We start from the raw sequence: 26,697 nt of genomic DNA on the forward strand, positions 1-26,697 counted from the left end.
CTCAGGCAACAAGTGACAGGTTAAACTAATGAGCTTGCACCTATCAAGTCCTTTTTATATCATATCAAAAGAAAAAAGTAAAGGCCAATTTAAAGCTCTGTAGCACATCTGCAGAAAGGTGAACATAATAGTCTTGGCCTTTCATTCACTGAGCAGCAATAACCTTTATGGCCAAAGTAATGAACTGGTTGAGTCCATATTTTTAATGTGTCTTTGTATTCAGCGGGCCCTTCACTTTAATCAAAGCCTATTTACCCCAAGTCACTCATCCTCTTATCTCCCTCCACAACACCCTTTTCTTTCCCTCTCTCTTCTTTTTTTCTGTATCCCCCCTTGGCTTTCTTTTGTGCGGTCGCAACCTTGTCAGAAATACGTACGCGACACACACAGGCGCCCTCAAAGGCGGCTGTGTTGTGAAAATGGTTGCCATGGAAACGCAGCACTAGTGGAATGGGGAAAACTTCTTTTTTTATATATCTTTATTTTTTTTTTTCTATCGTCATCCCCTCTTCATTCCCATCTCAGTATGAGAAATTGTCTCCTGGGAGAGAGCAAAGATGTGTCTGACAAAGACGCCTGATTCCCCTGTTTATCCTTTTCTTTTGCCAACAAGCGGTGTGCGGCATGACCTAAAATTGATATCATGGTATTTTTCCTCTCCCTCTCTTTTTTTCTGTTTTCTCCCTTTTTTTGCAGTGGCGATATATCACAGTTTTATAGACATTTAAGGAATCCTCCACTCAAAACATGAATCTCTTTTCACTCTCCTGGCAATGTAGTGGAACGTATAGAAAGAAAAAAAAATGATGGGGGAAAAAAAATTTGTTTATTGGCTCAAAATAGGCATGAAGAATTAGGTATAGCTACATGTATTTTGGGAGGTGGAGTGTGCCCGATAATGTAGGTTAATTAGTAAATGTAATGCAATTCATTCTCAGAGTTGGACGAGGGGTAGGATTAGGCATCTCAACAGCATTTATTTGGCAGGAAACTCAAAGTATATCGTACAATAGTCAGTGTGCCACAGGGAGTCGTCTGTCAAATACATTTACATCCAGCAGCAACACTGACACTCGTGGGCAAGGATCCAGGATTTTCTTATTTTTCTTTTCGTTTCTGTCCCTGAATATTTAATACTCAAACATTGCTCCAGCACCCTGGCGGACTTGCATGTGGTGGGGCACTAGAGTGCAGAAAGTCGTGATACATTTATAGTGAACTGGAAGGGCACTTTAGAAGGCACTTTTATCATGTTAGACTAGCAGCACTTTTTTTAAGATCAAGAGTCTTGCCTGTGCTCTAGTATGTGCATCTACACTATCCATATTAGCTGTGGAACATGCTGACAACATGTTAGACATGCTAACCTGCAAAATAAACAGTTAAGGGATGTCTAAATCTCAAAAGTTCCAAGTTATAAGATGGTATTGATCCTTCCTCAAGCTTCAGTTTTCAGCGAACACTGCTGAATCCTGCTCTGATTGAGAAAGCAAACCAAAGTAAAAATGGTTAGCCCACATATTTTCCAGTTGTAGTGTTGTGTCCTCACTTCCTTGGATGTTGGGTGTAGAGGAGGACGATTGGGTTGGTTCTTGCAGCCAACAACAGAAAATATTTACGCACTTTGTTCATATCTTCACAGCTTCGTACAGGAGTCTGCATTAGCAAGCAAAATAGTAATTACTGGACATAACTCCAGTATTGTTTGTATGTGTGTAGCCCTCACCCTGCATGTTAAACAACTAAAACATTTATCAAAGTTGTGATGTTATTGCAGAACTTGACACAGGTGATGTCAGTGAAACCAATATGACATCTACCCTACGCCAAACCTAACCCCGACCCACTGCAAGCCGACGGGATCTAGCAGCCAGAATAGGCTTTCACTCTTTCGTTCTCTCCGTCATCTCCTGTCTTTCAGTGGATTCCGCTTCCACAACAGATAACGGGAGGATTTGTGTGCGGATCAGCTTGTTCGACTCAATATTTCCCACTATGCCACCTGCCATCATGCCTGCACAAATGCGCACCCCCCCGTATGTGCACTGTAGGATGTTAGCAGACGACGGGTGACACAAAACACATACTTTCACAATGTTAATCTCCTACCTGCGCGCTGTATTTATATGCAAATTCACAGAACTGCACACAGTGAAAGCGCACCTGCTCCACACACTGATTATAGACGTACTGTCCATTCATGTAGGTACGCACAAACGCATGTTGCTCACAGGTGGCCATCCTCCTGCAGTTCGGCCAACAGTATCCCTCCCCACTCACACCAAACGCACACACACACGCGCAAGGGGAGGGGACGGTTCAATGAGCCACTGGAGTGGAGCACAAAGTTTCTGGCAGCAGCACAAAGTTTCCCTGCAGGTCACAGCTGGTTGCCTGTCTGCTAGGGAGGGAGTTACATCACACAGAGAGACGACCAGCCTGATCTGCCACTTCAGATCTGTCAGCCAGAGAAAGTGCAGGAGGGAAGGAGAGACAGACATGGAGAGAAAGACAGACAGACAGAGAGAGAGGGCTTTGAAGTACATCACTCTATGATTCGGGCTGATGAAACCACAGTCGGACAGACTGAAAGATGTTGGCCTTGTGGATGGGTGACTCCGTCACCGTTATGTGTGAGTTTGTGTGTGTGCGCCTGCTATTTTGTCGCAGCTGATAAATAATTTATTAGTTATTTAAGGGATGAAGTAGGATTTTTTTCCTGTGTACTCGCTTTAGTTTTTATTCTCAGTGTCTATCTCATAGCCTGTCAGAGAGTCGGCTCCAAAATACTGCAAATCTCTCTCAAGACCTTCGGGTGTAGGTCGCTCTGTGAGATCCCATCAGCGACACTCGTATGTATCATCTCCCTTAATCTTTCTCTCCTGTCTTTCCGTCATCTCCCGCTCTTCCAGACGGAGCAACAAGGAAATAGTGTGCGTGACCCCAGCGGGACAAACCCCAGGCACCACCCCAGTCATGGTGGACATCAACGCTGCTGAGCTGAGGAACCCAGAGGTCAAGTTCAACTACACAGACGATCCCACCATCCTGAAAATCGAGCCCGACTGGAGTATTGCCAGGTGAGGGCACAATCTCTGCCTTTCTCTCTAGCAGCTCACTGGCATAATATTGACATAGATTGGTGCATTTTTTTAAGTTCTGCTGCACCATATTGATAACTCCATCAGCTACCTTTGTATGCTACATCAGCACGTTATATGAATATTTCATTATCTATAATTTAGATCAACACAGTTTCTGATCTACAATTCTGCTTGATGTACATCTGTAGTGCAGATACAAATGCATTGATACATTATTAATCCCTGGTGGTGTTTGTGCCATACATTAATGTCTTTTTTCAAGCAGAATAGCCAACTAAACTGAAATATGAACCAAAAGGTGATACATTTGTTATACTGCCAGCATACTCCCTGGCTCTTCCTCGAAGAAGAAAACTAACTAAACATTCCTCTCCATTTTCACACCCGTCTTGCTTTTTAAAGGCATATTATTTATTCTGTTTATCTTTATATTTCAAAAGTAAATCTTTGAGAGCAGGAACAGCAGTGAAGGAGGCTCCTGAAGCAGTGCACTGGTAGTTGATGAGCTGCAGCCGAGATGTATCTTTAAATATTACTTGACTTATTGAAATGAGACTACATAGCCACAGGAAGATTTCCTGTGCAAACACAAGCTGTGTTGTGGGGGGGGAGCTTGGAGCTTCCAAGTGCTAATGGGCTCACTAGCATGACCTAGAAACTCCTCTGCTCCTCATCTCAAACATGAAGCCAGCACACACACACACACGCACACACACACGCACGCACGCACACACACACACACACACACACACACACACACACTGTTGACGGTCTCATTTACTTCAAAAGTATAGTTCCAGGAACATGTCATACTTACTTCCTGAGTTTTTCTACAGCATGTTTTTCCTTTGCATTTATTTAAAGTTCTCAGATAAAAGCTGGTATTCAAATAACTGAACAAAAAACTCTCCCAGGACACATTAGATTATTCCAGCAGACACTTTTTTGTCCAGACACTGTAACAATCTACTACTCCATCATGGCAGGGGGTCGAGGTGAAAATGAGGGGCCGCGTTTAAAACTCTGCAGGGAGACAGAGTCTCTCGTCATGCCAAAGAGGTGTGAGCGGATGAGAAGTCTCATTTGGAATGGGATGAATAAAAGGTTGAGGGCAGGCAAGGGGAAATAGGAATGAAAGTGTTGGCTGTAGCCTCGGGGGGAAAAATACCCCGACACTCGCTTGTGTTTGGCGTTTTACTCAGCGCTCCCAGAGGAGGAGGTGCATGGTTCTCCCAGCCAATCACACTTTATTTACAAGCTATTTTTTTTCCGCGTCACCTTTGATGACCCTTTTGCCTGGGCCATTGCAGACAGCCTCCCATGTCCAAAACACAAATCTGACACGACTTAGACACCTCTCTTCAGGTAGAGGTTCTCGGCTAAATATGCAGACAGATTGTGTGACAGTCCACCTTGTTTACACAGTGTAGTGCAGTGCACCCTTCAGTTTACACTGAATGTGTGGAAAACATTCTTATCGTCCAGAACTACCCATGTGGAGTGTTGCCACATTGAGCTTGTTCACAGCTCTATGTCCTGATATTCCACTAAGAAAGAAGAAATTATATGTAAATCTTCCAAACTACTTAGTTGTCACACACCACTCTGTTCACCATTTGAAGCATCTGTTGCCCTTGTTTAAGCCTCTCAAAAGCCTTACATCCTGCTTGCTCTTCATCATCACTTCAGGGTCTCGTCTGACCTCACCTTAATCTCCATCTGGCCTCAGCAAAACACAGCCCACTCTGGATGTGGATGGTCTTGTGTGGCCTGTGTCCATGTATATCTGCATTCTAGGATGCTTTAATTCCACCAAAACTGAGATAAAAAAAACAAGAAGAGAACAATTTCTTCTCAGCCACACTACAACGCTTGAACAGTAATTAAATGTGTGTTTTTGGTGTATCATTGCCTGTATGAAACTGGGGAAAATACCAACCAGTGTATCATTTGTATAACGTTTTATTTTGGTCATCAGTGCCAGTGGTGACTCACTGTCGCACAAGGCTTCAAGCCTCGCCTTAGCCCATTCCAGTTTTTAGGTTGTATGCTAACTTATTTAGCTGCTGTCAGAACAGCTCATATCATATAAAGTTCAGCCAGGCCAGCGGAGGCTGTCGAGAAGTCAGCATGGGGGAATAGGACTCTCACCCATATTTCTGGTGCCTCCGCTGGTGAGCGTCATACAGACCTGAATAGGTCACAGGTGTAAAGGTTACAGAGTATGTCGGATCACTGACAGCCGTGCAGTCACTGAGTGTATCTCATGCTGGAAAAAAATACCACAGTGAAACTTTAATACACCCTGAAAATATCTCCCCTGGTTTTGGAGAGGCCAAAAGCTTCGGCTCTCGGGAGCAGTGCTACATATATTCGCTGATTCTTCCCTCCAGCCTCCATATCGGTTTAAAGAAGCTTTTAACATTCATACAAGGGCTTTACCATTGCTATCATTACCTGAAAATGGGCTTCCATGAATAAGAAGGCGAAAGGCTACAGCAGCGAGCGAGCGTTAATGGTAAATCGCCAACTGGAGGGCCCTCTTGGCTCCCACAGAGAACAGATTTATTAACATTTATCTGTACTGATCGGCCTGCTGAATAGTGTATGCTCTTAGACCCTGAATGAAAGAAAAGTACAGCAGAGGAGATACATGAATATGTGACACACAAGGGCACATAGAATTGTCTTTATCTCCCCAGTACCATTGTACAATTGTGTTTGTCTTGATTTTCTCTACGATAACTCTTGTTATCGCTTACTTTTGTAGTGGAGGAACCATGTTGACCATAACTGGGACCAATCTGGCCACCATCAAGGAGCCCAAAATGAGAGCCAAGTATGGAGCTGCTCAGTCAGAAAATGTAAGTGGTTTGATCCAGACACCTGCACACAGTTTTTATTGACAAAACAAGAGAAGCAGTGACTTCAGTTGGCAAGTGAGACGGAGTGAGACCAATATAGACACACAGGTGTCTCTCCACTGTCTCCCTCTCCCCCTCTCTCTGTGGAAAAAAATGATTTTCAGACGATACACACACACACACACACACACACACACACACACACACACACACACACACACACTCCTGGGACACAGACACACACACCTGACCCGTCGGTCAACCAGCCAAGGGCCCATTTTCTGTTTGTTTTTGATGTTGAATTTCCTTTTAGCAGTTTAACCTTTGAAATGTCAACCAGCAATAAAACGGCTCCTGCAAATCCCCCTCTCTTCACCTAGCACCACGGGGCTCGGCTAACCTTTCTCCCGCTCTCAGCTGAAAGTAAAAATATCCCTTCTTTTTTTCCTTTGTCCCCTTCTCTGCAGTAATTTTTTATTTTTGCTTGGTTAACATTTCTATTGACCTATAAACACAGTTTTGTTCTGCGTCTGTGTGATTCTACATCCTCTGTCTGTATTAGTATGTGACATACAGGACATCATGTAAGACTATAACATGCTGTGAAACTATGCAAAGGTCTCGTCAGCCGTGCTGTGTTATCGTTAACAGCCACTGGCTGACCTCTCCTGTTTCTCCGCGTGTCATTACAACCTCATTTGTTCTTCGCTGTCTGATTCAGGTGTCGAACCCCACAGGGGGATTTCCCGATGATATCAACACCGATTACAACACTGATGTTATTAAGCCATCCTCCTCCTCATTATGTTATTACCAAGACATTTTAATCACTTATTTCACTTAACCCTGTTCCAGCTGTCGTGCTGTATATGTTGTTGATTTGTCACATGTGAGTGTTTGGGTAAGAATGAATATGAAGGATTTGAAGGTGAGGAGAAAGATACATATTATAAGATCGGAAATGAAAGAACCTCATCCTTCTTAATTTAACTGTGTATCATCTTTTCTCCCCTGTTCTCACTCCTGTCCGTCTTCACTCTGTGTATCTTCCTTCACTAGAACTGCACAGTTGTCAACAACACTGTGATGGTGTGTCTGGCGCCCTCTGTGGCCAGTTCTGAAAAGGTCTTCTCGGAGGCAGGCAGCAGCCCTGATGAGATTGGCTTCGTCATGGACGACGTTCGCTCTGTGCTGGTTGTAAACGAGACATTCAGCTACCACCCGGACCCCGTGTTCGAACCTCTGAGCCCCTCAGGCATGTTGGAGCTGAAGCCCAGCTCACCACTCATACTCAAGGTAAATTGCCTTGTTCTCTTAGCATTGATCTGTTTTGGCCTTGTCTCTACCTGTCTCAGCTTTACATCCATCACCTCTTTTCTCTTGTACAACTTCTTTTGACTTTTCTTGTTTTCTCCTCCTTTCTCCCTTCTTGCATTCTGTCTCGTTTTATTTCTGCTGCCTGCCCTCTTTCACATTATAAACTGTGCATGCGTGGGAATAAAGGGTCCTTATAAGTGAACAATTTCAGGATGGAGGTTGAGTTGTTTTAAAGCACACCAGGACATAAGGAGAAAAGAAGGTTCACTGAGTGCTGCCACTAGCACTAAAAGAGCTGTAATAGCAGATAGCAGCAGTCCAGGAATGTTGAGTATTGTCAGCAATGTGAAAAGCTCAATTTTACAAATGGTTATTTTAGAAAATTCTGCTGCGACCTCCCAGTCAGCATCCAACTCAGCTGATAAGACACTTACAGCCATTTGAAATGATTTGCTCCAAACATTCCTGTATAGACACTTAACTCCCTCCTTCCTCTTCCTTTGAGAGTTCTTCTTTCAACGCAGCAGTCTTTCAGATGTGCCTCAACCTTGAAAGATGTTATATCTCCGCCTGCTTTCTCCAGTGGGGTTTGGAGACCTTTAAGGAAGCTTCTAAACCGCCCCCCTTTAAAATCAGGTGCAAAGGAAAGTAATGTTTATAAAGTGGACCCATGCGTTGCAATGCCACCTGCTCAGATTTTTATCAGATAACTTCTGAAGAAATTCTTCATAGCCATGTTTACTCCAAGCCATAGAGGCAGCACGCTTTTGAATCCAGAACACGATTATAAAGGCTTTGCCCCACCCACCCACCCACGCTGCCTTTTGTCATTTCACCTCTCCCCTTGAAGTTCAAAGCAGCAGGAGCGAGAGAGGAAATTATCATGCAATTTTCATGGAAAAAGAAGGGCTTTTTTCTCACTGCCAATCAGGGCGGAGTTTTTAGAAATGAAGAAGAATCACGCCTCTCGCCCCTGTAACTTTAAATATGATTCATTAATGAAAAGCTCTGATTGCCCTGCTGCACTCCGGGTAAAGAACTGCAGAAATAAGCAGCACAGAAATGGCATCCTATTAAATAATTGCGGAGAAAATAGATGTTCATCGAGATTTTCCAGCAATTAATTTTCTCTCATTCTGCAAAGCGTCGTGGGTTACGATGAGGAGGTAGAAGCAGCTGAGGAGAGGAGAAGGTGGATTCCTGGAGAATATATTTATTGTACTTGCCAACACCTTCATGCAACCCACACATTTTACAGTCCTTTGATGGCATTTTCATATGTGGCAGCCCTTCGCCACCTGATCTGGATCCAAATAATCTAATCGGTGATTTTCTAAATATAGTAAATTTGAACTAAAGAGCATAACTCATAGATGTAGTAATTAGGCTGGGAAATGTGAACAGATTCTCATGTTTATGTTCTTTGCAGTGTTTTAAATTTGACATGAATTAAGATAAGTTTTCCTCAGACATGTTTCCTATAGTCAGATGAACTCATGATTTGGTCATTTTCTATGAGAGATATATACCTTTTAGTATTACTTGCTCTTTACAGTACATCGCACATCATTGACGGATACCTGCCAGCCATTCAGAAATTAATTAATCACTGTTAGATAAAATCCCTCTGTGTTTACACTCTCTGATTATTTTTCTATTTATGTAGACTTCCTGAAATGTAGACCTCATGTAAGTAACTAAAACATGTGTGCATCTGTTTCCAGGGCCGTAACCTAATTCCTTCAGCCCCAGGGAACGCTAAGCTGAACTACACGGTGCTGATCGGGGAGACGCCCTGCGTTCTCACCCTGTCGGAGAGCCAGCTGCTGTGTGAATGGCCCAACCTGACCGGAGAGCACAAAGTCACCGTAAGTGAGACTTGTGTAAATTACTGTTTGATGAGTGTTTTCCTATTGTGTCGTTGTGTTAACTTGATACCATCCAAACAAAACCTGACAATGAGCATCATCTTAGTCTTCATCTTAAGAAACCTTTTATTTCATAATCACTCTTGATTTTATTTTTTTATTTTTCCACCTCTGGAGCATCTGGCTTCCACATTTCTTTTCAGCTCGTCGGCCCGTTTTCTTCTTTACTGCCTGTTTCCGCTGTGCTATTCATTCCTATCCACTTCCTGCCTTTTCATTCATTCATCTCCTTCTTTCCTCCCCATCCATCAGACCTAAGTCTCTTCAATTACTCCAGATTTCTCCTCCCCATTCATATAGCCACATGCTCTCAAACACACACACACACACACACTCACACCCACACTCACACCCACACCCTGTCTCTTATACCATTTGCGGTGTTTGGGACTGTATTTATGTTTTAGAGGCTTTTGATTGGTTTTGTTTGGCTGGCATCCTCCTTGGGATTTAAACAGTATTGATATTCAATAGAGACCAAATAAATGGCAAGTGGGCGTGAGAGGTCTATGTCTATTTATACCTTCCTCCATTTGGTGTTTCAGCGACGTCAGCCAGTTGAGAATGGAACAAAAGAAAAAATAACAGAACGAGAGGAAAAAGACATTCCAACGTTGAAAAGTCATATGTTGGTGTGTTTACTTTGTATACATGTATGTGTCTACCTGGTTCCAAAGACAGCCTCAGTGCACAGACTGGCATCCCCCAACCCAGACACAAAAGGTTGTGGGGAGTTTTGACCAGCACTTTTCTGAACCCTGCACAGCTTGCATTGCCAGTATAAATCCAATGTAGAATTCATTAGCAACTGGCATAGATTTATAGGGGTTTGTTGCTATAAAAATGTCATCATGTGGAGCAGATTTAAATTCCGAAATTAATGTTCCCATGTCAAGTACAGCATAGAGCGTCTCCCATCCATCAAACAAACAAAAGAGGGTAACGCTAGTGTTTGTGCCCTAGGTGCGTGTTGGTGGCTTTGAATACTCACCAGGGACCTTGCAGATCTACTCAGACAGCCTGCTCACTCTGCCCGCCATCATCGGTATCGGAGGAGGTGGCGGCCTGCTCCTGCTGGTCATCATTGTGGTGCTGATTGCTTATAAGAGGAAGTCGCGAGATGCCGACCGCACCCTGAAACGGCTGCAACTACAGATGGACAACCTGGAGTCCAGGGTGGCCCTTGAGTGCAAAGAAGGTGAGTTTGGATTAAAATATGGCCGTCAGAGAAGTTGTTGGTTTCTTTCTCCCTTCTTCCTTGTCTTCATCTTTCTCCCCAAACAACTCCCATGTCCCCAGATACCTTCCTGTAAATCTCTCCCTCGCTGCAGCTTACCTCAAAAGCTGCACAACTCCCATTCAGTAGTCCTATCCATTTCTCTCTCTGCTTTCTCCTTCGCTCTCTATTCCTCCCTCCCTCTCACTGCCAACTGTCCCCATGCTGTTAGGTGGCAGCACTGTGAGTTTGTGTGTGTGCGCATGTTTGCGTGGGTGTTGGTGTGTTTCCAGAGGAGTACTTTGATCTGAGCCAGCCACCAGATGTTGGCTCTCCACCCCATGAGAGAGCTGCCTGGCTGGCCTCACTACCATCCACACTGAGCAAGGGAGGGAGAGATGGAGGTTAGATAGATCCGGGGCACAGAGGTGGGAAAAGTGAGGGATAGTAAGGAAGGAGGGGTTTGGCAACAGCCGCAGTGGAGGGGAGATATAGAGCAGAGAGACTTACACACCAGTACATTAGCATATATTAATTTGGCAGGAGACAGCATGGATCCAGTGAGAGCCTACTGATGCTGATACTGGTTTGTCTGGCAAGAGAGAGCGAAGCAGATGGGGTGAAAGAGAAGGAGAATACTGATAACCATGAGCATCAGAATATATTTGTTTTAGGGATCACTTGTTGCACTGCTTTAGAAAACCTAGAAAATAACTACAAAGCCTCAGTTCCGACTCAACGTGACTCGACTCTACTTCCCTTTTGTACCAGGTACCTATCTCTAAGTATTCCCATTGCAGGTGCTACCCCCTTAAACGTAGGCTGAATTCTGAGCTGATCATCATAGCAGCATAGCAGCATCATAATCTGATTTCAGACTTTTAATTTGTCTCTCTTCTTCTTCCTCCATAGCTTTTTGTTTTCCCAGCCACATCCGTGAAAAACAAAAACAAACAACGGCCACAGAAATAGTGACATGCTCGCATGAGGTTGACACAGCTAACTGTTGTTAACCGAGCTGCTCGGGGGATGACTGTGTGTGTTTTTTCACACCACTCCCCCCGACACTTTAAGTCTTCATGTCCTTCTCTCTTCAAACTAACAGCAGTCACACACACACAGATGCAGACACAAAAACCCACACAGCAGGTCAAACGATGATCGGCTGGGGATGGGTGGCAGTGAGAGCAGGTGTCCTGACCCTGTCTGTCCCCCGCTGTCACCACTGTCTGGAAGACGACAACAGGATGGATGGAGGGAGAGGGACGGAGCAAGGGAGATAAATAAGGCGTACGACTTGTGAGAGGAGAAAGGGAGGGGGGGTGGACACCGAGGAAGAGATGGATGGGAAGATTATGAGAGAAAGGGAAGCAGGGAGTACTAGAGAGAGAGAGAGAGAGAAAGAAGGAAGTTTGATGTGAGGATAGTGAGAGAAGAAAGAAGTTATTAGAACATGTGGGGGGAAGTAGAAGCAGAAGAATAAGGGATGGATAGTATGAAGGTCGAGTGAACCACTTTTTCTTCTCCAGGCTAACAGAAATGTAGCAGCCCAGCAAAACTATTGACTTTAAAGATAGATGAAAGAAAAGAAATGTAGGGAAGAGACTGGGCGGGGAAGGGAAACAGAGAATGATTAGAGATGCAGAGAAAGATGGATGGTACGAAGAGAAAAAGCAGAAAGATGGAGGGATGTGGTTTAGGACAGGCAACCATAGGGGAGAGAGAGGTGACCTCTGAGATGTCACTCGGAGGGAAGGAAGAGGTAGGAAAAGAGAGATAGGAAGAGAGGGATAGGGTGACACAAGCCATCTGTTAGTCTGGGCTTTGGTTAGGGGTTTGTTTGCGTTGTGTGTCCATGTGTTGGTGTATTTTGGAAGACGCTGTAGGGCACACACACTCACACACTGTCGAATTAATGGCACTGTATAGCTGTAGATTTTCTCCTTAAGGGAGTTTTACATTTAAACAATAGAATCAGGGCTGTTCAGCATTAGCTGTATGCACTATTGTATTGGATGTGAGGGAGTGAATGGGTTTGATCCCATTTGTTCCCTCTAGATGTGAATTGTGGAGCCACTGGAGTATACAGAATGGGGTCAGAACACGGAATGGAAAATGTGTAAAAACATTGACACATGCACTCACATAAATCATCTGGGCACTAGGTTATGTGTTCAGCTGTGGGGCAAGACACGAAAAAGTGAGTGTGTTTGTGTGTGTGTGTGGTAGCAGCGTGTAATGTGTGTGTACTCATAGCAGGCTCGTGTTCCTGTGTGTGATTCCATCCAGAACTCCCCTCCAGCCACCAAGTACCACAACACTTTCCTCCGTCCTCTCTCTCCTTCCTACCTCGATCTTTCTGTCCGCTCTGAGCACAGAGCGATCCCACAATGCTGCTATTCAGTGCTACTCCTCCACACGCCTCCATCTTTACCTCGAGTCCACCTGTCTTTCTGCTCTGAATCAATCCTGTTTCAGACAATGCAGGTGTTTTTGGTTCCGTTGCTTTCTACACTGCATTTCCTTTTAATTTTGTGTGTCCTCTCAAGGTCACTGCCTCTTACTGCAATAGTGTTCCTTCTAAGTATATCTATTTCCCAAGAAAATATGTCATCTGCACCTAAAGATTTGAGCTTTACATTTGTAGAAGCAGGGATTTGTTTGGAATAAATAGATACTAGAGCAAGTAAAGCAGTCCCAAGACTTTATGTGTCTTTAAATGAATGTTTTGTGTTGGGTCAACAAAAGAGTTCATTCACAAAATCAAGCTGAAATAACTATACAAAACTGTAAAAATTGCCTCTCTGATTCAAATCTGTATTTCGTCCTTGAAGTCTTGAAACTTGAAGAAAATGTGAAAAAAAAAATTCTAACCACTCTCTTGTCCTTTGCCCAGCCTTTGCCGAGCTGCAGACAGACATCCACGAACTGACCCAGGAGCTGGACGGAGCAGGAATCCCCTTCCTGGACTACCGAACCTACGCCATGAGGGTCCTCTTCCCTGGGATTGAGGACCATCCAGTGCTCAAGGAGATGGAGGTACGGGTCAGTAGAGAGCACCCCACACAAACACACACACACAAACACACCAAATGAATGAATAAAAGTTGTTCTGTGTGTGTGTGTGTGTGTGTGTGTGTGTGTGTGTGTGTGCGTGTGTTAGAATTGGGCTGTTTGAAGATTAGGTTTTTTAGCAAGAAAGAAGAATAGAATTCATTAACTGAATTTGATTGTTTAAAGGAATGTTTTTTAAGAATGTTCCTTGTTACCACATTTTTTGATGTTTTATTTCTTTTCAAACCAATTTTTACAACTTTCAAAAGGGTGATGACTTTGAAAGTTTGTTCTATCTGTACAAGGCTTTGATCAGTTTAGTGTTTGGAAGGCTACATTTAAGCTGCGAGATATTTAAACTAGAGACCAAAACTATTAAAAACACAGCTTCTGTAGTTTCAAAGAAGTAAGATAAGAATGTCTTAATCTTAATGTTTCCACCGAGCATCTTTCATTGTCAACAGCTTCTCAGTTAGAGATGTTTCAAGCTCAAACTAGCAAAAAAAAATACCTTGTGTCGAAGTAACTCTCAGGGCTAGATCCAGTTTGATGTAATACAGCGCAGAGAAGGCTCTTTTTTAGGGGGGTGAGCGATGTCGGAGCTCCACTAAGTCTTGGTACGAATGATAGATTGCCTCTACCTGACCAAGCCTGTTTGAGTCTCCTGAAAAAGCAATGTTCACACATTCAATAAAACACTCTCCCCTCTACAGCTGCTCCTTTCTCCAGAGGGAACACTCTATCACTCTGCTGAACCTCGGCTGTGCGGACGCTGTAATGCAGCATGCACACACGCCTCCATCATTTCTCTGTATGCATTAGACGCGCACACATGACATCGCATGGAAATGCACACTTGCGCTCTTCTGACACGCATGTAAGTTGGCAGCATGGACGGGGGCCTCAATACATCCAGTATCTGCCCGCGCTATCACCTGTATTCCAAAGGGATAGTGTAGCGCGACATTGGATTTTCATTTGTATGGCCCAGGCAATCACAGGCCACAGTAGTGCGCTAGCAGGCAGATCAATTTCTTATTACAGCATGAAGCTCACATTCTCACTTCAAACCTCCGTTCCTCTCCCCTCAGAGGGGGGAGGTGGCCTGCCGGCTGCTTAAAGAAAGGAAGAGAATCAGCGATAAGGGGGCGTGCAGTGAGGGATGGAGGGAGGTTAAGAGAGAGAGGGGGCACTGGGAAAAGGTGGGAGAACATTTGGACAGTAATAGGCAGTAAACAAGTGCAAAACTTGAAAGCTGTGTTCATGGATGCATCTGGAAGCTGATTTTTCCATTATGATATATTATGTACAGAAATATGTTATGAGTGTATCTGTGTACATGCTCAATGTATCCTTCATTTGATATTCCTTATTTTCACACATACTCATGAACTCATTCTCAACTATGAACTCACAACCAAATTCTTTTCTCCACATCCTTCTCCTCATACTGATCTCAACCATTTCCCCCTACCTCTAATATTCTGCCCTCTTTTCTTCCTTTTCCATTTTTATCTGTCTTTTCTTCCCTTTTCTCCTCTTGTCTTCCACCCAATATCCTGTTTTCTTTCATTCCCTCCCTCCATCCATGCCTCCCTTTCATTTTCTCCATCTCCAATGTCCTTTCGATGGCTACTTTTCAACCGCCCCTGTCGTCCTCTACCCACACTCTTCCCCATCATCACCATCTCCGTCCCCTCCCCTCCAGGTCCCCGCTAATGTGGAGAAGGCCCTGACGTTGTTCGGACAGCTGTTAACCAAAAAGCACTTCCTACTGACCTTCATCCGCACCTTGGAGGCGCAGCGGTCATTCTCCATGCGAGACCGGGGCAACGTGGCCTCCCTCATCATGACGGCGCTGCAGGGGGAGATGGAGTACGCCACGGGCGTCCTCAAACAACTCCTGTCTGACCTCATCGACAAAAACCTGGAGAGCAAGAACCACCCGAAGCTGCTGCTCAGGAGGTAGGAAAACAGCGAGTAGGGAGAGGGGTTGAAACTCCGCACAAAAACATGTCACACGTGCCCGAGTGGTTTCCCCACTGAGGGTTCAAGTTTGAGGTCACGTCCCTTTGTTTATCACACGTCTCGCTGCTTTAGGGCGTCCTTGAGAAGAGGCACCCTCCAAGTGTGGGCACCTTGACCTTCTAGCCTTTAAAGTAGAAAAACAAAAACAAAACAAAAAGTTTTGCTCCCTTTTTTCTCTTACCCTCCTGTTGTCATGGCAGTGGTTTTTTACAAAATTGAACAGATAGTTATATTGAATATGGTGCTGAAACAGCAAGAGAACAGAAAATTATAGTAAATAGAGGCTGATGCTCTGTGAGATGTTGTTTTTTTCCTCATGCAGCTGAAGTTATGGACGCAGTGGACAGGGACTGTAGCTTTTAGAGGCCTATGTGACGTTAGCTCGTCTCTATCTCTAAACCCTGTCGCTGTCAGAGAGGATTACACCCCTGAGCACACACACACACTCCCAACGGAGCTGCAGTCAGACAGACCCCCACTCTCTCTCCTCTCACACACACACACAGAGAGGAAGGTAGAGGGGGGAAAATACGAGGGATATAGAGGGAAGAGAGGAGGATGTGCAAGGTGGGGTGCGAGGGATGGAGAGAGAAGGTGAAAAGGGGGAAGATGAGCACCAGAGGAGGGGAGGAATATGAGGTGAAAGAAGCAGTGAGAGAAAGGTGGATGGAGCAGAGGGATGGAGGGAAATGGTGATTGACAGAAAGAGAGGGCAAAATGTCTGGAGGGAGACCTGGGCTGGAGGCAAATTGATGGAAGGAGAAACACATGCGGGGGGAGAGAGAGAGAGAGAGAGAGAGAGGGGACAGTAGAAATGTGCAATATGGTGAGAGAGGAGAGAAAAGAGAAGGAAAAATGAGCTGCTACAGACAGTCGGGCACAGGGAAGATGCACGTATTCAAGGGAAGACACAATTAGAGAAATGGCCTGTCTCCAAATAAATTGGAATTAGACATTAAATGATAAAAAAGTTATGTTTTTTTTCTCTCTCCTCCTTCTCCTCTGAGAGATATTTAATTAAAAATCTAATCAAATAAATGACTCTCAGCCAGTGTGCCTGTGTGAAGCCTTTTCCAATCCCCTCTTGGGGTGTATGGTCACAATACGCTGTCCCTGCTAACTACACTAGCCTCGGGAGCTGGCGTTAATAAGCTCGGCAATTATTACACATGGTTCATCCTGTTTTGGTCTTTTTCCTGCAATAGATAGACTTCTTTTTTTTTTAACATATACAAGGAAAAGCACAGAAGGGAGAGATTTTATAGTCTGCTCCCGTGTGGATTTTCATCCCCTATGGTAAAATAAAGCTCTTGCATTGGGTGCATTTGGTTTGATTTGTACATAATGGGTTCAGACTCATTGCATGCAGCCAGGAAACACTGCATCAGCCCCCTCCTGTAACACACGTTTAAAAACTTTGGAACGACCGGGTGCAGGGACGCCGCTCCCCTGAATGAGATGTTGTTAAGAGTCGCCCACTATCATGTCCTGACATGCCCGAGAGCGTGTTCTGTCCAGGTGTATTCGCCTCCATCGCCCTCCATCCCTCTGTTCCCTGTTGCCTCATCTTTCATCCGCTATATTTTGCTGACAGCCATGGAAAAAAAAAAAGCTGCTCCACATACATCAAACAAACAGTCAAACGGCAAGGCTTGCGGAAGCGTAGGAGTTCACGTCTCGTTCCCGCTACAGGCCTTAACTGGTTTCACTAGCACATTGGCCTAGTTTCCTGTGTTTTTCCCTTTATTCCCTTACTATTCCTCAATTGTCAGGAAAAAGACAGAGAATTTCTGTGTAAAGTTGACAAGAAAATATCTTCTTGCGCTGTCATTTCTCAACAGAATGCACCCTGCACCTTGTGCCTCGCGAATGACAGAAAGACTCATTAGAAAGTTTGGGAATGTGGCCCAGTTAGACAACCCAGTAACCCAGCAGAAGACTCCGGTTATTGTTAATGCACCCCCATTCATCTAAGAGAAAACGAGGAATGGATAATTACACAGTCTTCCTGTTTCTCTCTAATGTGAAAAGGAAGGATGGTGGAAATCTGAAGATGATGGCGGCGAAGGACAAATGAACTCTTCTTGCCCCCCCCCACACACACACACACACAAACACACACACACACACACACACACAAACAAACATACACCCTTACTGCCAGTCTCCCTTTCAGCTGTTTAACAAATTAGACACAATAAGTCCATAATTACGATGCCTTTTAATTGTTTTCATTCGCCACTTGTTCACGTGTGTCTACTCTAGAGTGTGCACGTGCGGAGGTCCCCTTCATTACACGGCAGGTTTGTGATTAACGAGAGAAGTTAGCAAATTATACTAATTGCTGTATTTTTAATGAAGACAAGTAGGTTTGCTTGGAGGGGGTAAAAAACATGAGGGGGGTTTGTGGGGGGGGGGGGGGGGGGGGGGGGATGAAACAATGAAAGAAATGGAGGGGTTTGTTTTGCCAAGTTAATTTGTTTTCATGTGAGGGTGGGGGGGAGGGAGTAGAGCCGGGGAAAGGGCTCGGGTGTTTGAAGGCTAACCGTGCGACGATTGATAACGCTGTGTGTTCTCTTTGATGTGCGAGTGTGTCTTAAATGCCTCTTCCCCCTGTGGTACTGCAAGTGTTGGTTTATGCCCGCGAATCTGCACGTTTTGGGACGACTCCCAAACCTCCCAGTGCTTTTAGCAGGCATTTACGTGCTTCTTCGTTCACTGTCACTCTCTAATTTTCTTCTTCTGTTATTTCCCTCTCACCCTCACCCTTCTCCTTTCTCTTCCCCCTTCCATTTCCACCCTCTTTCCCAGGACGGAGTCTGTCGCCGAGAAGATGCTCACCAACTGGTTCACCTTCCTGCTTTACAAGTTCCTCAAGGTAAAATTGTGGCAGACACACATAACATTTGAAGCAATACTAATACCGCTGCTGTTTGAGAATAGAAAGAAGAAAAAAAATGCCTCACACACGTACACCATTACAGGTGCAGCATTAGATAAGGCAGAGGCAGCAGGCCACCTATCCCTTACCTGTGCCTTTCATGTGCTAAATTCCCCTTTCTCAGAATTGAGGAATTTGCGGTCTGAAGCGCTGTTCAGACGCAGCTGGTCATGTTGTTGTGATCGCCGTAGCCTGTCGCACTAACCTGTCCTCTCTTTGTGTCCCTCGCTGGATTCTTTTACAGCCAGGAGGAGCCAGTGTGTGTGTGTGCCCGTGTGTTTGTATCCCCCTTCAGAGCTTTGGGGCTTAGCAAAAGAGGAAGCCAGAGATCTTAGAAAAATGCATTCTCTCATTTCTCTGTCTGTCTGTCTTTCTCTTTTTCACTTCCTCTGCCTCTGATACGGAATCAGAGAGAATTATTGAGGCTTAAACTGTGCTAAATTCTTGTTCCCAAACACACATTCCCTATGCTCAAACATCGCTGCAGCTAATCAGTTAGCAGCGGGGCCTTAAACCCCCGCCAGGCCAGCCACTCTGGCGGACACCGAACCGGCCAAGCCCCCGGGGGTCCCAGTTAGCATCTGTGTGTGAGAGTGTGTAAGCTCTTAGTGTGCACGCATGTATGTGTTTTGGCCCCATATGCGAGGCAGCCAGAGTTTGGTTCAGACACAGGAGATGGGGTTACTAGGAAATCTACTGGGGATCTTGTAATAACAGCTGTGTTTATGAACTAAAGACAAAAACAACAGAAAAGACAGGAAAGAGGTGGAGGGATTTGGAGAGAAAATGGTCAGAAGTGGTTATGGATGGATGAGAGGAAGTGTTGCAGACATGAAAAAGGTTTTGAGTGCAAAGGAGAAAGCAAAGCAAGAGGGGAAAATAGAGAGACTGGGATGAATGAGTACTGAAGCAAAGACTTGCTGTAGCTAGCAGCAAGGTTACCCACCTAGCTTTTATCTAACCTCCGCAATTCAGCGCCTCTCTTTCTCCTGAGTTTTTAGGGGTCACATGAAAGAGAGGACCGGAACAATTTCAAGGTTCAGCCAGGTGTGAATAGAGATGGCTAAAGGTCAAGTAGTTGTTCAAAGCGAGGAAATAGATAAAGCTTTTACCTACCAAAGGGAACAGGAATGAGAAGAAAAATCCTTTTATCCATTACCCTATTCCAAGGGTTCACTTGTCCTCCTGTGCACTGGCTCGTTCGAGAGAACAGGGAGTCATGTGGTTACTCTATTTCTGCACCAGATGTGCTGCATGTTGCTCCAGGTAAAATTACAATGGGCTGTTTCAGGATGCTGTACGAAAATTACTTGACAAGTATAATTTAAGGAATCATAAGGATGTATTATAATAGTGGCAAAAGGGACACTGAAGTCAGTGAAGCCTTGTTTGTATGCTGTTAGACAGTCAGCCGGTGTGTTGTTTTTTCACTATAAGAAGCATGTGGTGGTGTTAGATTATCCCACAGAGTTCATCTGACAGCTTGCCAAGATGACTGACACGTGTTGATGCATGAACATGCCCGGCTGAAGGGCGGAGGGCAGGATTTACAACGCATTTCTTCTGCCTCAAGACAGAAAGTTGCATGTTTATGGCTATCAATGAATCATTGGTGGAACAGCATTCATTTTGTGACAAAGAGCATTTAAAAAGTATCATATGAGTTATGAGTACTGTATCTTTCAATCTGGCCTTCATGTCCATTACATTTTCTCCCTTGTTTGTTTCTTTGTTTGTTAAGTTGGAAAGACTTTTCCCCACATTGTTAATTATGTCACAGCCCCTCACCACGGCTTGGTATCATTAAAACAGTCTTTTTAATACCGATACCTCCACTTAAATACTGGTTGCTGAGCATATTTTTTTCGATACCAATGTCAAGAAATCCCTTTTAACGAAAGATAACATATACAAGTGGTCCATGACCCAGCGTTTCTCCTGCCTGCCTTCAGACAGCCAATTGCCTGCCCTATGAAATATTTGCACAACATGGATGCTACATGCTTATTGGCTCACTAATGCTGATGAACCCTAGCCTATGAAATTTGTTACCAATTGACAAGACATTTCTTGATTGTTGATAGTATGGAGGCAATTCGATCGGTGCTGTGAAAGTGTCAAAGTTCAATACCCAGCCATCCCCGACCATTTAAGGAGTTTTGACCCTCAGGTTGAGAGGCACCGTTCACAAACTGTGAGCCCACAACTCCCATAAGTACAGGAGGTAAATGCTGAGCCAGAACAGTTTCATTAATAATGTTACTGTTCGCATTCATCTTTTATTTTAAATACAAAAAAAGTGGTTGCTTAAAACCTGTCTGATTGTCTTATAGTCGTGCCTTTCTTCATCTGACTTCTTAGTGACGTCGCTGCACTCCTCCGCAAAATGTTAATATCGCAATAGGAGTAGGAGTGATGGCCAACACTACACAAACAAGACCCAAGTGGTATTAACCAGAATTTTCCTTTTAAAGAGCAACTGAGAAGTTGAGAAGTGGTGCAAGCAGGCAGAGCTCTGTTGTCAGGCCAGCAGCAGAACGAGTGAGTAAAAAAGAAAGCGAGGGAAGACGAGAGAGAGAGAGAGAGAGAGAGAGAGAGAGAGAGAGAGAGAGAGAGAGAGAGAGAGAGAGAGAGAGAGAGAGAGAGAGAGAGAGGAGAGAGAGAGAGAGAGAGAGAGAGAGAGAGAGAGAGAGAGAGAGAGAGGGAGAGGGGGAGGGGGAGAGGGGGAGGAGAGGGAGAGGGAGGGAGAGACAGGGGCCCAACATCCCAGTGCTCGTTGCCTGGTTGACACGTCTCACACACCAAAGTGCTTCTCCAAGCGTTTTTCACTCCTCAGTCGTTAACCTTCTATTAACTCCTCCATCAATTGCCACTCACTCACACTCACACTCTGCCTGTTTCCTCTCCTTCTTGTTCACTTACTCTCTCAAACACACACACACACATACTCACAGATTTACAAAGGTTGTTTTTTTCTGAAAGAAGAGACACAGGGGAAAGAAAATGGTGTGTTAGTGTGTGTTGCTGTTAGCCAGCACAGGCCAGGGCCTCGTCCTCCTACTGCGTGTGGTTGGCTTAAAAAAGACGAGAAATATAATTGGAGAGTTGTTCGGCAAAGCTTTGCACTTTTGCTGTTGTGTACTTTTGTTTTTTATTGACGTTTTTGCACATTCACAGATTGTATTCTAACAATCTTCCTTTTACCTGATTCTCTTTCCCGGCTTCCTTCCACCACATTCTCCCCGTTTCCAGGAGTGTGCTGGTGAGCCTCTCTTCATGCTGTACTGTGCCATGAAGCAGCAAATGGAAAAGGGACCAATAGACTCAATCACTGGAGAGGCCCGTTACTCCCTCAGCGAGGATAAGCTCATCAGGCAGCAGATTGACTACAAGACTTTGGTAAGTGCACGTACATATACTGGTGCACTCAGACCTTTGGATGGCACATTAAAACAGATGCACATGTACAGCTAATAAAGATGTCAAGACTGCAGCAACTGGTAGACTGATCGTTTAGTCGATCAAAAGAATTTCCAGTCGTTAGGTCGTTTCATCAATCATTTCAAGCAACATTGTTAAACATTTGCTGGTTTCAGCTTCTTTAGTGTAAGGATTTGATGTTTCTCTTTGTCAGTTACTATAAATGTAAATGAAAGGTGTTTGGTGTTTTAGTATTTTATAGACTAAATGATTATATGTGAAAATAATCAGCAGATTAATAAATAATGAAAGTAATTGTTAGTTTCAGCCTTACAGAATATTGAAAAGTATTTATATTGCACCCAGATTTCCTGGAAAGCCTCACGTGCTAAATCAGGGACCCTTTTGAGAGCAGTTGTTTGGAACACTGGCAATCTACAACTTAAGTTTTATGACACACAATTAAAGGTGTAAACAAATAAAATTGTGATTAAATGCATTTATAATTGTAATAATCAGCTACATCAGCACTGTTGCGCAGTTAAACATTGATTCCAAATCGCCTCAAGAAGTGTTAGTTTGTAGGTCAAATATCATTGCAGGGTCATGCTTCCCCACATCGATCGTTAACACTCCGCTCTGTGCTGACTTTCCGCTTTAAATGTGACGGTGCCCTCTGACCTCTGCCTCTGTAGACGCTGCACTGTGTGAACCCGGAGAACGAGAACGCACCCGAGGTGACGGTGAAGAGCCTGAACTGTGACACGGTGACGCAAGTGAAGGAGAAGCTGCTGGATGCCGTGTACAAGGGCACGCCATATTCGCAGAGACCAAAGGCGTCCGATATGGACCTGGGTAAGGAGAGGGGAACTGACACACACATACACACACGTCGAGCACAGGTGCACTGCTACAGGGGGTAAAGAGGGAATTATTTCAAGGGCTCTCTGAAGCAGGAGGGGGTCTTCTAGACAGGAGAAATAATTCTGTTCAAAAATAAATTCAAGTCAGGGGCCAAAAGTCACTTAAATTATGCATCATACCCTTTTAATTTATTCAATCAATGAACTTGCAATGCAGTCTGCATCCTTAGTAAGTCACAGCAACTTTATATTTGCAGGAAGGTTTAAGAGACTGTATCTATGCAGCTTACAGTATGTCCCATTTAACAACTTATTTCCCTTATATAAAACATACAACATACACAACCTTACCTTCTCCTCTCTCTCTCTGTCTGTGTGTGTGTGTGTGTGTGTGTGTGTGTGTGTGACAGAATGGCGGCAGGGCAGGATGGCTCGCATCATCCTTCAGGACGAGGACGTCACCACTAAGATAGACAACGACTGGAAGAGACTCAACACCCTGGCTCACTACCAGGTAACATAAATCTCATGTTGTTCTGTGTCGGTTGTCGTTGTTTTGGGTGCATTTAATTTGCAAATACAATAAATGTCACTTAGAAAATGTAGCACAGTAGCAATTCTGAAAATAGATTATGTGGTTGATCTGCTGCTGGACATCCTATGCAGTGTTAACTTTTGTTGGAAACCCTGTTTCAGGTGACAGATGGCTCAGTGATTGCCCTGGTGCCTAAACAGAATTCAGCCTACAACATCTCCAACTCCTCCACATTCACCAAGTCCCTCAGCAGATACGGTACGAGAGAAGGTGTGTGTGTGTGTGTGTCTGTGTGTGTATGTGTGTCTGTGTGTGTTTTGTCTGTGTGTACAAGTGAATGTATGTCCCAGTCTCATAATGTGTGCAAATGCATTTCTAACAACACACCAGTTACAATTTGTTTTTTGTTACAAGTAAGCTGCTGCCAGATACCCGTAAAAACAAAACAGCTACATTGGATTCAGTATAATCCTGATGTATATGTTTTAAGATTCAGAAGTTCCAGTCTTATGATAACACAAATTGACAGCGTGCATTTTGGGAATATTAACTAAAATTTCTCAAATGTGACTGATGGAACTGCAGTTTATGCCAATTTAATGCAAATAAAGATACGTTCCACCACATGCAAACGCTGAGTGTAAAGAGAACCTTTGTTTCTCACTTCTCTCAGCTTTATTTCTCTGTGTTCAACATCCTACACAGTACAGAGCACAGTGACTCCTGGTCCGGAGCTCTGCCTCAGTGAGACTCATAAATACTTACTAACACCCCCATCACACTCACTCTGTACTTTCCTGGTCCACATTCTCCACTGACATTTTGAACCTCTCAATCCTTTCCTGCTTTGTCACGGAAGTGACAAGCATTCAGACTGAAGGCGTAATGCTCCGTGCCCCAAAATAGCGGATCACTGTCCAACAAATGGAGGGGGGGTGCAGGAGAGAGAGTGACAGACAAATTTATTCTGGAATGAACGAGTGTCGTGCAAGTGGAAGAAGCTGTCACCTTTCAGAAATGCTTTCAACTCCACACAGAGATGTTGCTCTCTGACACAGCCTCAGATTTCTTATTCATGCGTTTTTCTTAATGCCAAGGTTAATTTACAGGTATTTCACCCTGAAGTGAAGATTCAGATAAAATGAATTATACTTTAATAAACCTGTTTTGATATATGTAATCAGATCAAAATGATCTCATAATACCTGTGTCTTCTCAACCTGAGGCCTCAGATTTCTGTATGACAGATAACTGTGCTTCATTGTAAGCCTTCTCTAATACCTGTCTTATGTCTAAGACAAAACTCTTTCACATATTTAAACAAAAACAAAAGGCAAGTTTTTTATGAAGCACCTTTAAATCGACAGAGTTTGACCAAATTGCTATAGGGTGGTACATGCCAAAGAACACTTAAAATGTAAGAAAACTAGTAAAAATAGTGTGTGGCAAAAAAACACCTGAAAAAATGATAGTCAATTATAAAATAAAACTGACAGGCGGGAAAAATGAACAACAGTAAAAACCACTGACACACATCAGAGCAGTAGTCTGTACACAATTTTGACCTCTTAACTTCCTCGTTTTCTATTTACCTCCTTATCCCGGGATGCTTGGATTAACAAAAGATCAAACTGATGCAATAAAACAGACGCTCAGCTCCACATGTGGTGTCTGCTCTTTCTTAATGTTTTTTGTCTTTCACATAACTCTCCTCCATTGTCTCCTCCTCCACCTCCTTCCAGAGAGCATGCTGAGAACTGCCAGCAGTCCAGACAGCCTGCGCTCCCGAACACCCATGATCACCCCCGACCTCGAGAGCGGCACTAAACTGTGGCACCTGGTCAAGAACCATGACCACTCAGACCAGAGGGAAGGGGACAGAGGGAGCAAGATGGTCTCTGAGATCTACCTGACCAGGCTGCTGGCCACCAAGGTATCCAGCAGCTACACACACACACACACACACACACAAGACCCTCCCTACCACATTCCTGTCATGTAGCCCACTTCCAGCAGCAGCCCCTCCCCCTGACCTTTGTTTGCTGGTGGTCTCAAAGCTCATTAACATTTTTCATAACCTTTCACACAAAGACACACATATGCACAGGATGAGTGTGTGTGTGTCTTAATTAGGAAGTTGACCTTTGACTATTGAGTTGTTTGGTTGGAGTTACTGGGCCCTCTGTTGGTGGCCTCGGGCTTTCAGGCCCAGGCCTTTACCCTGCAATCATTACTCACCAAATTCCTCTGTGTCCTCCAGCCCACAGTGTGGAACCTGTGCTCAGGTTTTAGTGCAGCATGTGTGTCTTCAGATGATGATCTGAAAGGTTATCTACAGTTTGTGTTGATGTCCTGGAGACACAAGGATCAGCCAATGTGTATTTCATCCCTGAGTAACTTGTTAGCCACCACTGGGCAGAGTGTGATTGAGTTCCTATCTCTGCTAAAGTGTTTTATGAAACAGCAGTTGCAGCCCTGGGACTATTTTGTATTCTGGGACTGTTGAAGCTGGTACGATGTTGGCATCTTCACCAGAGCTGTTTCAAGAGCAATTTAGAGAGGTTTGTGAATGTTCTGCAGCTGGAGGGTTGTTTAGCTTGTTCTTTGTTTTTTCTTTCCTTCTTTCTAGCTCCATACAGTGTTCTGCTGTAAACAGCTTGTTTATTCAGTTATGGGAAAAATAAATATTAAAAGTTTGTGTTATCAACTCTGCTTCAAGTTACTATTTACTTTGCAGATTACGATAATTCAGTGTTGGTAGGCTATCACTCAGGGAGTGTTGTGGGCGGGAAATTGAGTGAGACCAGAGAATGGTGACGAGATGACAAAGACAAGTGGCTGTATAAGTTTTTTTTATCGTCAAAAAATCAACTGATTGCAATAATCAGAAAAATGCTGAATGCTGTATCTGGCTCACTTGGTTTATTCCTAATTGTTAATTCTAAGGAATCTGAAATTTGCAAAGAAAGTTGTTGGTTTTGGTTTTGGTTTTTAACTGTCAATCAAAACTTCCATCTGTAACTGGTTTCATATTTCCTCCTGAACATTGACCTGCTGTTTCTTCTGAGCTTTACATGCAGTCACTTAAATCATCATCTCATCGTCACGTGAAGGCTACTGACAACTAAACCATCTAGACCAGCGGTCCTCAATAGGCGGCCCCCGGGCCGCATCCAGCCCGCCAGCCTCCTGTTTGTGGCCCCCAAACTGTTATTTCTTCATCATGTGTTTTGGTTGGGTCAGCACGTGTACACCGGGACTTGTCTCCATGCCAACGATACACATACAGCTGGGTCACTCACCGCTGCGATCGCAACTTTTAACTTTCACTTTCGTTTTCGGAGCAGTTCGCGTATTCACATTTTGCCGGTGGCAAGAGATAGAAATGGCGTTTTCCAAGTAAACTGCGATAACAAAGTGGACAGTG

At 44.2% G+C, this 26,697-nt stretch overlaps 1 protein-coding gene across 4 annotated transcripts in view; it reads left to right on the plus strand.

Annotated features, from left to right (window-relative positions):
• The window catches only part of plxna1b (plexin A1b), a 192,615-nt gene that overhangs the window by 158,616 nt on the left and 7,302 nt on the right, over positions 1–26,697 (plus strand). The window contains exons 16-28 of one of the 4 annotated variants that reach the window (XM_030419453.1): positions 2,913–3,080; positions 5,875–5,968; positions 7,028–7,264; positions 9,010–9,153; positions 10,177–10,411; positions 13,326–13,474; positions 15,192–15,448; positions 18,323–18,389; positions 21,705–21,851; positions 22,568–22,727; positions 23,146–23,249; positions 23,432–23,540; positions 25,013–25,203. In XM_030419453.1, the coding sequence (XP_030275313.1) occupies positions 2,913–3,080; positions 5,875–5,968; positions 7,028–7,264; positions 9,010–9,153; positions 10,177–10,411; positions 13,326–13,474; positions 15,192–15,448; positions 18,323–18,389; positions 21,705–21,851; positions 22,568–22,727; positions 23,146–23,249; positions 23,432–23,540; positions 25,013–25,203 (2,062 nt within the window). The remainder of the gene's footprint in view (positions 1–2,912; positions 3,081–5,874; positions 5,969–7,027; positions 7,265–9,009; positions 9,154–10,176; positions 10,412–13,325; positions 13,475–15,191; positions 15,449–18,322; positions 18,390–21,704; positions 21,852–22,567; positions 22,728–23,145; positions 23,250–23,431; positions 23,541–25,012; positions 25,204–26,697) is intronic. The other 3 variants (XM_030419454.1, XM_030419455.1, XM_030419456.1) reach the window with 3 other exon arrangements.

The sequence above is a fragment of the Sparus aurata genome, chromosome 6, assembly GCF_900880675.1.
Source record: "Sparus aurata chromosome 6, fSpaAur1.1, whole genome shotgun sequence".
NCBI lineage: Eukaryota > Metazoa > Chordata > Actinopteri > Spariformes > Sparidae > Sparus > Sparus aurata.